Source organism: Berghia stephanieae, chromosome 4, assembly GCF_034508935.2.
Source record: "Berghia stephanieae isolate SIO BIC M18660-M18661 chromosome 4, UCSD_Bste_1.3, whole genome shotgun sequence".
Lineage (NCBI taxonomy): Eukaryota > Metazoa > Mollusca > Gastropoda > Nudibranchia > Aeolidiidae > Berghia > Berghia stephanieae.
The window spans coordinates 50,546,693-50,560,079 of NC_088363.1; the positions used below are offsets into that span (position 1 = coordinate 50,546,693).

Genomic DNA, 13,387 nt, shown 5'->3' on the forward strand with positions numbered 1-13,387 from the left:
GCAACAGAAACCTTTGTATATATATATATATATATATATATATATATATATATATATATATATATATATATATATATATATATATATATGTGTGTGTGTGTGGGGGGGGGGTGTATATATGTGTGTGGGTTAAAAAAAAAAGAGAGAGAGAGAGAGAGAGAGGGAGGAAAACCCCTAGGGTTTGCTGTTTTCAGTTTTCCAAGGAGGTAGCGAGGCTGTTCGTAATCGGATATCACCAGGTGCTCCTTTAAAATACTTGACCAGTTTTTCTTACAGGAGTGGTGACACACATGATTTATTTTGTATACCAGGCCAAATTATTGTAGACAGCCTGTAATATTATTATTTAGGAAGCCATGAACCAAAAAGAATGAATACAGATAGCCTATTGCCTTTCATGTAGTCTATCAGGGACATGGGTTTATCCCGGTTTCCATAGAGTAAAACGGAAAATAGCATTGCTTGATATTTTTTGGAAAGGACGAAAGTCTATTCCAAAGTACTTTCCACTCAATCTAACAGACCCAGCTACGCAATCATTGCCAGATGGACAGGAGTGAAAGAGCGAGGGGGATGGGGGGGGGGGGGGGGATCAGAAAAAAACATCTCGACTTCACCCGGATCAATCCGTAGCCATCGTAAAGTTATGCCTGACACTTGAAAAAAAAATGACGTCCAAATGCCAGTCTTTTGCCACAAAAGACAACAAATCGTGAGTTGTATTCAATAGTTCAACCAATGAAATAACTAGTTTCCTTGAGCTCTACTAACGACAACTCACTCGACGCTACACAAACCTTTAAAAAATGACGTCAAACTGCCAGCCCTAGAGGGTTCTAGCATAGCCATCGTTATGTTATAGCCTGATACTGAAATCCAAAAGGACTGACAGTTTGACGTCATTATTTGGTTTTTGCACCGCATAGTGAGTTGTCGTTAGTAGTGCTCATGGAAACAAGTTATTTCATTGGTTGAACTATTGAATACAACTCACGATTTGTTTTCTTTTATGGCAAAAGACTGGCATGTTGACGTCATTTTTGGTCATTGTCGGGCCATAACTTTACGAAGGCCACGGTTCTTGTGTCAGGCTTGTTAACGATGGTCACGATCAATCTCGGCCCGTCATTTGCGTGAGAAACAAGTAGGTGCTCTACCAGCTGAGTTAGCGGGAGCCCCTGGTTGTAAACTGAAGGAGAGTTTGAACACGAAACGTTTCTTATCATGCCATTTGTTACATTGGGCAAGATACAAACTATAAATGCACTATATAAATATTACATATTATATGATCAAATCATTCCATAGTGCCAGCTCGTAGCCTTAGATATGTTGAACAGTTTGCATTATTTCTACGAGAAAAAGACTCAACCCCCCCCCCCCCCCCAAAAAAAAAAAAACAACAAAAAAAAAAAACAAACAAACAACAACCTTTACTGATAAGTCATTCAAGCACGGTGCTCCACATCTATAGAACTCTATTGAATTGATATCGTTCCATTTAACCCTATCCTTACCAACTACAGGAAAATCGTCACATTCGTTACCAACAATTTTCTCATCTGATTTCTTATTTTACGTAATAAAATTTGAAAACTTTTTTTTTGGTTATAACTATAAAATCTTGACACTGTGTTGTAGAGTTCGTTCTGCTGAACATTGTCATTTCATTGAATGGACTTGTTGATTTTCTGTTTGAGTAGGAATAATCTATTTGTGTTGGGTGGGTTTGAAGTTTTGGGGAAAATTCTGATAAGGAGAGAGATAATAGGTGCTGCTGAAGAAGGTTTGAACAGGTAATGTCCCTGTGTCATTTATTACATTGGGCGAGATACAAATTATTGATCCGCACCACTTATACAGGGTGTCTCAAAAAATATATATACACATCAAAATAATTGTAAATATGGGTTTTAATAAAATGCAATTATTATTTTAAAATGTAGTTTAAATGCACTGAAAAAAACAAAACAATAAAATGATACTTATAAATATTTTTACATTTGTATAAGTTATAAATAATTAAATTTTATTAAATTCCACGGTTACAATTGTTCTTCATGTATTTACATTTGTTTGGGACACTCTGTATAATTATATTTTATTAAGGTATAAACCTACCGTAAAACAGTGAGATTAAGTATATCCACACAAGTGTCCACCAGGTCCAGGGCTTGGCCCACATCGGCGCACGGGGTGTCGTTAATTCTCAAAAGGTAATCCCCTTCAAGGAGGGCCGACTCGCAAGCCTTACTCCCCGATACAATCTGTGGTAGGAGAAATAGGAAGAAAAAAAAAAAGAAAAAACAAGATAGAGTTATGTCCCCACTAAGACAACTTAACTCGTGGCCTTTGTTAACTAAAAGCCCAATACCAACCCAAAAAAAATTGTGAAAGAATTTATTTGTGACCCATGGTCTCAAATCGGTATAATGTCGAGATGAGCTAGGAGCTGGAAATTGGTTTATAGATAGTATGCGCTTAGCTAAGAATCTCACAGCATTCCCATCCGGAACTATAACGGACCAACACACAAAAATATGTGTAACCATGAAGTTATATAGTCTGGTTCATACAGTTTAATGAGAAGTACTCATAAACGTGGATGGCAAAAAAAAAACAATAACAAAGACCTGAGTGACGTCATCTTCGTTCTAGCTATAGACACAAACATGACACTTGGGGTTTGTGTCTAATTGTTATGGTGGAGAATTAATGCAATTTCTTACATTACAAAACAAAACAAAACAAAACAAAAAAAAAAACAAAAAAAAACCAAAAAAAAAAAAAACAGATAACAAACAAAACAACAACAAAAACCAAAAATAAATAAATAAAACATAGTACAATATCTTATTCTATTTTTTTTTTTTCCCGGTGTCCCATTCATCCCAACATGATACCATTTGGATACAGTTGAAATAATCTTGAAGTAGAAGTGAGCGAGCTGAGAAATTTGGTTCGTTGCTCTTTTAAAGGAACGAGATGTAATTTTTAAAACATGAGAATATTTCATTTTTTGTGACCAATAAGTAAATGCGTTCGCCAGCAGATTCGGTCCCTTGGTCAGAGAAATTATTACATGGACACACTCATCTTACAATTTCTCAGACAACGCTGTTACCGGCCAGATACTCATTTTATACCTGGATACGATGAGATAATGCAGAAGAGGAGCTATTTACATTGAAATTATGGGTATCATTTGAAATAGCAATCTTTGAGATAATCTGAAAGCACGTTTTATATGGTGAAAATTGAATTTATAGTTACAGCCAGAAACATTTGAATATTTTGAAACATGTCGTCATCTGGCTAATCCCGACAAAATACCGGACTGGGGTGGTGGGTTACAAATACCTGTAGACATATTTTTTCATGGCTCTATGGCCCGTTGGATGTCAATAAGTTAATTAGAAGGCTGCTATAAATACTAAATTATAATAAGAACATGAGCCAGCTTAGGAAATATTTTGTTATTCGGGGGTTTACGGCACTTGTGAGACACATTTAGGTCATATCAGCGCCTGTAAGAAAAAAATGGGATAGTTTAAAAACGTTCGATTTGCCATTAAAAACATACAAGGGAGAGTAAGACTAAGGGGACTAGTTTGAGAACACATAATAGTCTTAACCAGACAAATACACGGGATCCCTCTATAAAGGCTGCTTTAAATACTAAATTAGACAATGGACTCCGCAAGTAAGCCATTTTATGAAATGGGGTGGTTCTTTTTTACGAAACCCGCCGAAACCCAGTCCCAAGGTCACTCCCCAATGATGGACACTTCCCTGAGTCCCAGGATCACTACCCACTGCTGCCAACTTCCCATAACTTTGTCGGGTTTCGTCTGGTTTCGGCAGGTTTCGTCGGGTTTCGGCGGGTTTAGTAAAAAAGAAACACCGTATGAAATGTCTCAAGAAATTATGTGTCCATATTAGGATAGTTCAATCAACTTTAACTGTATCTTTGTGGTCTTCTGTATGACTCAACAGTCGTGGCGTCACTTCCCTCGTAATGACGCATGGTAACTTAGTAACTGGCTCTAAACTATCGGAACAATGGTGGACGCCCTTAGGAAATATTTCTCCGACAAGCATAAAAGCGTATCCAGAGGGGAAAAAAACCCATTATAAATCTGATCATGTTTTGACTTTAACACATTCTGATCATAAGACATATGAAAAGTTCTAGCCAGCATGAAGAATGAAAAGTACAGATTTTCTTTGTTTAGAACCATGATGGCCGCCGTTGCTGGACGACGTGACATCAGACTATTGAATCCAATTTCGTTGTGAGCGGTACAGCGTTAAGTCTTTTGAAAAATGATCTTTACTCACATTCTCTCAACGTATTCAGGTGTAAAATGGGTACCTGGCTGGTAGCAGCATTACTTTTGTATAAAAATTACAATAACGCCTTACAGCCCGTGCCTCATCCTACATGTTAAGTGTAGCTCTTGGCTTGATACCCCTTTGTAAAGCTCTGTAAGCATATTTAGGTGTATATGTTTTTTAATAAAAGCTCGAGCATTAAAAAATATTTATCAAGGGTGAAAGAATACGAAATAGTCTAAATCATATTCCTTGCCGACTGCAAACCTAGCTGTATTTTAAATTCCTGTAATATCTATGATTTTGATCTTTGTTCGTTTCATAATCAGATCATGAAAGCCTTGTTCTTTACCTTTTCATTGCATATTCCAACTTCAAGAGCAAACAATAAAGCACGCCGTTTTAGACGAGATTAACTCTGACTCAGTCATTCTTCTCAATGAACAAAAATTAAATGTGGGCTATGTGCGTCTTATTATAATAATTACATAGAGCTATTTATGTATTCAATTGATCTAATATTGTTGGTTTTAATTATAGTTTACGTGCGCTATGCATTCTTGGCAGATTTAAAACACATTCTGGTAACAAGGTTATATTTGTCAATTCTTCCTTACTCGACAACAAAAGACTATTTATTCTGTATCCAACGATTTCATTAAATAAAAACAACAACAAAAACGAGCTTTTTAGAGGGCAATCTCAACTAAACGTGCTCAAAGCGCTTTACAAAGGGTCCCTGACTAACAACACATAACATGCAGAACGAGATATGATGTCTTTTAGGCGATACTACAATTTTTTTCCCCGACAGAGACAACGCTGTTAACGGCCAGATACTCATTTTACAAATGAGACAATGTGAGTAAAGAGCCTTTTCCAAGGACTGAACTATGCGCCGAGCGAGGCTCAAACCCATGCCTTCCGATCAGAAATCGAGTATCATACCACAAGACTACATAGCCGCATTTACTCCCTGGTTCATTGAGACAAGCAATGACAATATAATAGTAGGTGTTTAAGTATTGAATAAGATTAAAAGTAGGGCGATTGAAATTTGACACAACGCTGAGTTCATCTGTTGACGTAGATGTTTTTTGTTTTCTTTTTTCTTTTGTCCTCTTCTTTGATAATTTTCTTTACAGGAATCCAAATCGAAACAGCAAAGAATAAGCCTTTATACGCCTTTTCTTCTTTTTAAAAACATCTTACTTCAGCTTGCGCTCGTATTTTTACGTGACACGTTAAGTTTTAAATAAAACAAAAAATAATTGTGTATTGATTAAATAGTTTATTTTTGGGGATATCTCAACTGGCAGATCACTCGCTTTACACACAAAGGGGACCGAGATCGATCACGGGTACAGTCGAGATTATTTTCTGACCCCCCCCCCCCCCCTGTCCACCCAGCAGTGATTGGGTAGCTTGGTCTGTTAGATCTAGAGTAAAATTTATTTGCGATAAACTATCGTCCTATCTAAAGGGTAGCCAGAAATTATTATTGTTCGCATCACGCTATAGAAACAGAGATAAACCCTGGCTCGATGGGCCTAACGGCTCTGAAAGACTAATTTAAAAAAAATAATTAAATAGTTTATTTCATTTTTTAAACAGAACTTAATAAATGTGACAAGTTAGATTGTCTTCTTACATATAATTTAAAATCACTCATATTAAAGGTGAAACGAAAGGTCCAGCGAAGGTGAGATCGGTCAGTGCCCACATTTTTCTAACTCGGCTGTTGTGTTCTTGGGTAAGGCACAAAACACCGCTTTGCTCAAGATTGAATGAATACTAGGCGAAAAGACAACAATGGCCAGTGTAAGGTGTAAGATGGTTGCTCCATTATATTATTACAGAGAAGACGCCAAAGAACTTGTGTCTAATATTGAAACTTAGTTCAACATGCCCTAGACGTGCGGCTATGATACACGCCTTCGGATCAGAGGGTCCTGGGTTCGAGTCCCGCTCTGAGCGGCGCATAGTTGAGTCCTTGGAAAATTCTCTTTCTCACATTGTCTCATCGTACTCGGGCGTAAAATGATTACTTGGTCGTTAACAGAATTACATCCCTTGAAAAATATTGTATTATGTGGAGGGGGGCGGGGGGTTGTTAAGTGGTTGTTCCTTTGTGCTTTTGTATGTCTGGGGAGAAGAGTGTTCTAGCGTGCAAAGAGTTTTATATTCAAATGGATAGCTATAGACAAACACGGATATCAATTTTCTATGGATGTCACTGTATCATACGCAATGCACACCATTACAGATTTTTATCACGCATTTATATAAAAGGGGGATTCCTATAGCTGAGTTTGCAGAGCACTCGTTCCACTAGCAAAAGGACTGAGATCGATCCCGGCTGCAGTCAAGATTTTTTTTCTGACCCCGTCCACCTAGCAGTGATTGGGTAGCTGGGCCTGTTGGATCTGGCGGAAAGTACTTTCCGATAGGCTATCGTCCTATCCGGAGAATATCAATCAATTGCTATTGTCCATTTCACGCTACAGAAACCGGGAAAAACTCCGACTCCATCTGCCTAATGTCTCTAAATCATAAAAGAGATCAATGATTAAAAGGGGTAATTTTTATTCATAAAATCATGGCGTGCGTAATTTAGCAAATACGAAGGACCATAGAGAAATACCGAACATATTTTGAAAAGTATTGTGTGAGATATCAAAGGAAATTGCCGCTTTAAATGTTACAATTCAAACATTGCTGCTTTGAAGTTTTGGAGTTATCTGTCAAAATACACCACTGGAAGATAACGCTTCAGCTTACATCTGTCGTTCAAAACTGTTGAACTTGTTTCACGATTTTGAGTAATTTGAACTGTTCCTGGCGTTGATCGCTTTTGTTTTTCTTTTCTCGGCGAGAAATATTTTAAATACCTGAGCATTTATAAAGCGCAATGTGCTAAGTGGTTAAATCACTCGCCTAGAATTACCAGAAATGTGGAAATTTTAGTTTTTGTCATTAAAAAAAAAACCCCCTAAAAAACAAACCAAACTACTGTTATATTCATTATCTTCGATTTGACCAAACATAAGAGCTTAAGTCAAATATTTTACATTTGACTAAATAAGGAACGAAATTGAAGTCACTCAGCTCTTTGTTATTGTATTTAGCCAGCCATTTTTATAAGTAGTTCTCACTAAATTGTATGAATCAGACTACAAATAATATAATCACACTATAATCAGATCACGTATAAGGTTACACATAGTATTGTGTGTTGGTACGTTATATCCGGCCGCGGATTTTGTGAGTTTTAAAAAACATTCTTTTATAAAAACAACTGGACTCTGTACCATTTTGAGGTGATGTGTTACAAACGATGATGACCCAAATTATCAAGGGTTCATTGTTCTAATTGAAAAACTCTGAAACCAACACAAAGTATTGTTCATTACTGGTCAGGGACCCTTTGTAAAGCATTTTGAGCACGTTTAGTGGACATTGCCCTCTATATAAGCTCAATTTTTAATACTTCTTTTTACAACAAGGTTAAACAAAGCCCATAATTGCATTCGGTTATCAGACCTGCTAATTTGTGCAGGCCGGTTGCATATATATCAAACACAGTTTGAATCTAGACTGACTTTGATATGACGCTACGAAAGTGATCTGAGAGTTTATTGAGAAGAGTATTGAAACTTGTACGACGTAACAGTTTATTAATTTGTCAAACACATAACGTATGGATAACGTATCTACAGCCTCAAGTGTTGGCATTTTAGTATCGTTAAGTCAGAATGGTGTAAGCTTATCAATGGACCACAGTATTCTGAAATTTTGCACGAGCTTTGTTGCAATGGAATTACTCTCAAACCAACGAACAGAAATTGTCCAATACAACAATGTTAAACCAATTATTGCGCTCGGTAATGAGACCTGCAAATATGTGCAAGTCATTTTGGACACATGAAATTAGCTATGCAAATTCTTATTGTTTTGTACCAGACACCAACTTTCAGCCTGAAGATGTGCCTAAAACAAAATTCAAAGACACGATTTTGCATGCAAGATATATCGATCGTCAACTATTACAATTACGTCATAAGACGTTGTATTGTTTTACCCATCCTGACCGCAGGCTAGATTTGAAGTTATAACAAAATAATTAAAGAAAAACAAGTTGAATTTAAATAATTCATGTCTACTCGTGAAAGGTTTAAAATTTGATTAATGTTAACCCAAGAAATAGCATGAAGTGAAAGTAATTTATCCAAGAAGTTTCAATATAACCAGCATACCTTTGAAATATAGAGCGGCGTCTTAGAGCCCCGGCCACCATCCAAGGCAAAACCCCATGGTCTTCCGCCTTTGAGAGTCACATCAAAAGGACGCCGGCCAAACCCAATGACTTGTTCCAATATCTTTGGACTTTCGGAGCGTTCCAAGACCGTACTTTCCGTTTCAGGAATACCACCATCGACCTCTTCCTTATCATTATTTCCGGGGAGTGGATTTTCTTCAATTTCAACTTCAGCCGTGGAGGCAATCTCGATATCCACTGCCTCCTTGTCGGAAATAGAGTCCTCATCTATTTGTAGAGTATCCATTTTGAAGCATTGTGAAATAACACTTATTTTTTACACCAAAATAATCCAAGAAGTTTAAAACAAACTCACATATGTAATCAAACACAATATAGACGGTCTAACTAATAGCTCTACACAAAATTGGTATTTTAAAACTATCGGGGTCTTTTAATTTCGGAATTCTGAACGCCTGATTAAATAATTAAAGACTTGCACAGTATATTTTATTTTCTTATTTATTAACCAACTATTATATTATAAAGCCTACAATACTCTTCAGATAGAACTTATTGGAAGTACACACTAAAATAATGTTTTCCGTGTATCTAATCAAAACAGGTATCTTTGTGTCGTGCGCCGAAATGTAGGTTTCGTTGACACGAGCATTATCATTGTCTCATTATCGGCCTATCAATACATATCTACACACCGTGTTTAATCACGGATATGTAATCTTTCGGGTCCTATATTAATAGGCTCCCGCCCGCTATACTCCTGACTGTGCAATCAGTGACTGTCTCGGCGACACAGACAGACTAGCTACACCCCTTATTTATCCTTCGCAGCTTCAAAAAGAAGCCTAATAGAGCTTATCTTTGTCACTCTTGCCATTTCGCTCCAGTGCTTTCGGTAGATTCGACCATGTTTGATGAATAGCTGTCATGGGTCAACGTTCAGAGGTCACGTTATTCAGATTATCGAAAAACGGCGTCGTCAGTGACCCATGGCGGGGCTGCTGCAAATCGAAAATTGTTTGTCATGGAATTTACTTTTTTCACGGGTAGGTAGGCAGCAATTTCATCAAACATAAAGAACAACTTCAAATGTGATCTCAGAATGTACTCTTCCGGGGTCTTTTTGACCCTCTGTTAATGAGAGATTGATTTGAGTCTCCATATTATGTAAATTGCTTACGTTCCGTTAGAAGTCGTGGTGTCCTTTTTATAGAGAGGTAGCTTTTGTTATTGGACAAGGGAATTTATATGAGAAGGGTTTACATTTCGTAAAATAATTCGCTGAGTTTATAGGTGTATATTTAGCCAATACTTCTGAGCCTATGTGTACATAATCATTCACAGGTCTGACAGCCGAACACAATTATGGGCCTGCTGTAACATTGTTGTAATGGACAATATTTTGCGTCGGTTTGAGAGTATAACCATTACAACAAGGAGCCCATAACCATTTGGGCTATCAGACCTGCAACTAAGTACACGTCTAGGGCCCATATGAAACCAAATGCCTCACCCAAGAGCAAGGACACAAATCTTCACAAAAGCTTAATCGATATCCATTAGAGATGGAGAAGTGAAGCCAGATGGAATCCCAAGGCCCCGGAGTTTGCATGGAGAAGACGAGAAAGATGGCATTCAACTGGACAAGATGGTCATGGTTTGTTGTAAGTTGTAACCCATGTTCCAGCTAGAATGAAGGGCAATGGACGAAGAAAAAAAAGAGCTTTTATATAGCGCAAAATCCACTAAACGTGCTCAAAGCGCTTTACAAGGGGTCCCTGGCCAACAGCAACACGGAACATGTAGGAAGGGACATGACGCCTGTTAGGCGATATTATTATAATTTTATTGGACAGAGACAACGCTGTTAACGACCAGGTACTCATTTTACACCTGAGTACGGTGAGAGAATGTGAGTAAGAGCCTTTTCCAAGGACTCAACTGTGCGCCGAGCGAGACTCGAACCCAGGAACTTCCGATCCGAAAGCGAGTGTCATACCACAAGACCACATAGCCGCAATGGGGGGGGGGGTAGATAGGAAAGAGAGATAGATAGAGAGAAGAAGAAGAAGAAGAAGAAGTCCGTCCCACGCTCTGAGTTATTCTCAACCCACCGATGTTCACGTTTGTTGATGGTCAATGCTCTTTCTTCCTCTATTTTTTAAGAAATGTTATTTCCACGTTACATTATACATTAGTTGAAGACGTTTTGGGGTGTCAAATGACAACATCCTCTCTCTCTCTCTCTCTCTCTCTCTCTCTCTCTCTCTCTCTCTCTCTCTCTCTCTCCCTCCTTCCTTCCTATCTACAACTCCCCTTCCCCCCTCAATTCCAGCCTTTAAATAGAATAATTCATTCTTACATATCTCTTCAACAAAGACCATTGACATCTTTTTGAATGACAGGACTGTGATAATGACGTCAAAAAACCCTACTGACACGCCCCCTTTTATTTGTATTCCGGCACCCTACATTGATAGGATTCGGATGGTAGGATTCCTCATTACTCATTTATAGTGACCCACCGTCTCAAAGCGGTATCATGTCGGGATGAAAAGGTTGTTGAAAATTGAATTTAATAATAGGCACAAACTTGAAACTTGATGCTTTTTTCTTGTTTGTTATGGCGGAGAATGAATATGGATAGTCTACCATTTCTTACATTACAAAAACTTTTAAAAAAAAGGATTTTTTATCACTCTGATTTTAAATTCACTTTTTGGGGTCCGATTCACCCCGACCTAATACCATTTGACACAGTGTATTCGACGTATACATATATGCAGGTCTGACATCCGAACGCAATTTTGGGCCATGTTTAACATTGTTGTAATGGACAATATTTTGCATCATTTTTAAAGATGTCTATTACAATAATGAGCCCATAATGAATTTGGTCAAGAGACCTGCAATCAAGTGTACGTCGCGTGTGTCACATTAAAACAACAAACAAACTTGGGCTCGCTATCATCTTGCTTGTTTATAAGAGTTCCTGCTTAATTAATGTGTTCAATAAATAACAATGCAAGCCCCGTGAAAGTTTTGTTAGTTGAGTATTGCGGGGTCTTGTCTTGTAACATAAGTCAAGCGATGTTGATCATGTCTACAATGGACATGGGAAGCCCATGAAGCATGCTGAAATCGTGGGAATGCGCTATTAAATCGTCACATTATTCTACAACAAGATATGAAGTGAGTAGAAAAGTGCCAGAAGACAATAGAGAATAAAAAAATTTTTCGCGGCGGTGGTGGGGTTTGAACCTGCGACCTTATTGGTACGACAACTCCGCCTGGCAGGTGAGAGCGTGGCTCTACCGTGTGAGCTATCCACGAACACAAAAATATTCGTTCCAAACCCAAAGTCATTTCTAGATCCCTCTCTCACCACTTCTTGAGATCGCCGATTCGTTCACCACCATCGCGAAGTAATTTTGACCAGCAGTTAAGCTTATAGCCAATATTCTCATCACAAACATATAACATAGAAACGATTGAGACATTGAGTATGCTCCGGTGTATGGGGTGAATTTTTAATTCAGAAAAGTGAGTGGAGCAGGCACTTATGTTGGTAACAACAAGATATGAAGTGAGTAGAAAAAAAACAAACAAACAAAAAAGTGAGCTTTTATATAGAGAAATATCCACTAAAAGTGCTCAAAGCGCTTTACAACGGGTCCCTAGAACCAAGCCAACAGCAACACTTACGTACTATGTAGAACGAGGCATCACGTCTATTAGGCGATATTTTAATTTTTTTCCCGGACACAGACAACGCTGTTAACGGCCAAGCACTCATGTTACACCTGAGTACGGTGAGAGAACAATGTGAGTAAAGAGCCTTTTCCAAGGACTTCACTATGTATCGCTCTGAGCGGGACTTGAAACCTGAACTTTCCGATCCAAATGCGAGTGTCATACCACTAGACCACATCGCCACACAAAACCACCATTATTATTATTATTATTATTATTATTATTATTATTATTATCATTATTATTATTATTGTTATTATTATTATTATTATTATTATTATTATTATTATTACTATTATTATTATTATTACGATTATAATAATAATAATAATAATAATAATAATAATAATAATAATATATTATTTATTGTCCAAATAGGCAATTATTGTAAGGTTACAGCTCTTGTAATATTATTACTATTATTGTTATTATTATTTATTTATTTATTTTTTTAAATAAAAAATTATTATTATTATTAGCATTATCAATTTTTTAATGTCAAATATCCCTGACACTATATGTGTATTTCTATGCTAACTTCTGCCTTCTTCCTTCTTTTTTTTCACGTATGTAATTAACTTTACTTTTATGTTACTGGCATATTTCACTCTGTTGGGTCATGGTGCCATTGGAATTCCTACACCCTTTCTGTGACTTTCTCATGCAAATGAAACTTGTCTGCCTAGGCCTTAACGCGTAAATAATGATCAGATGTATGTTCAATTTACCCGTTCACTTGACTTGCGAAAAGGCCAAAAATATCTTGAGTAGAATTCAAGATAGCTGACAGAATAACTTAATTATTCATTTATCTTTTTTTTATGTCACGACATGCTGTTGACATCAAAATAACATTATTATTATTATCATTATTATTATTATTATTATTATTATTATTATTATTATTATTATTATTATTATTATTATTATTATTATTATTATCGTCATTATTATTATTATTATTATTATTATTATTATTATTATTATTATTATTATTATTATTATATTATTATCGTTATT

At 36.8% G+C, this 13,387-nt stretch overlaps 1 protein-coding gene across 1 annotated transcript in view; it reads right to left on the bottom strand.

Annotated features, from left to right (window-relative positions):
* Positions 1-9,408, bottom strand: part of LOC144970762 (uncharacterized) — a 184,555-nt gene extending 175,147 nt beyond the window's left edge. Inside the window, exons 1-2 of the mRNA XM_078910757.1 lie at positions 8,592-9,408; positions 2,122-2,267 (exon numbers count right to left, since the gene is read on the bottom strand). Of these exons, the coding sequence (XP_078766883.1) occupies positions 2,122-2,267; positions 8,592-8,900 (455 nt within the window). The 5' untranslated portion in view covers positions 8,901-9,408. The remainder of the gene's footprint in view (positions 1-2,121; positions 2,268-8,591) is intronic.
* Positions 9,409-13,387: the final 3,979 nt, after the last annotated feature.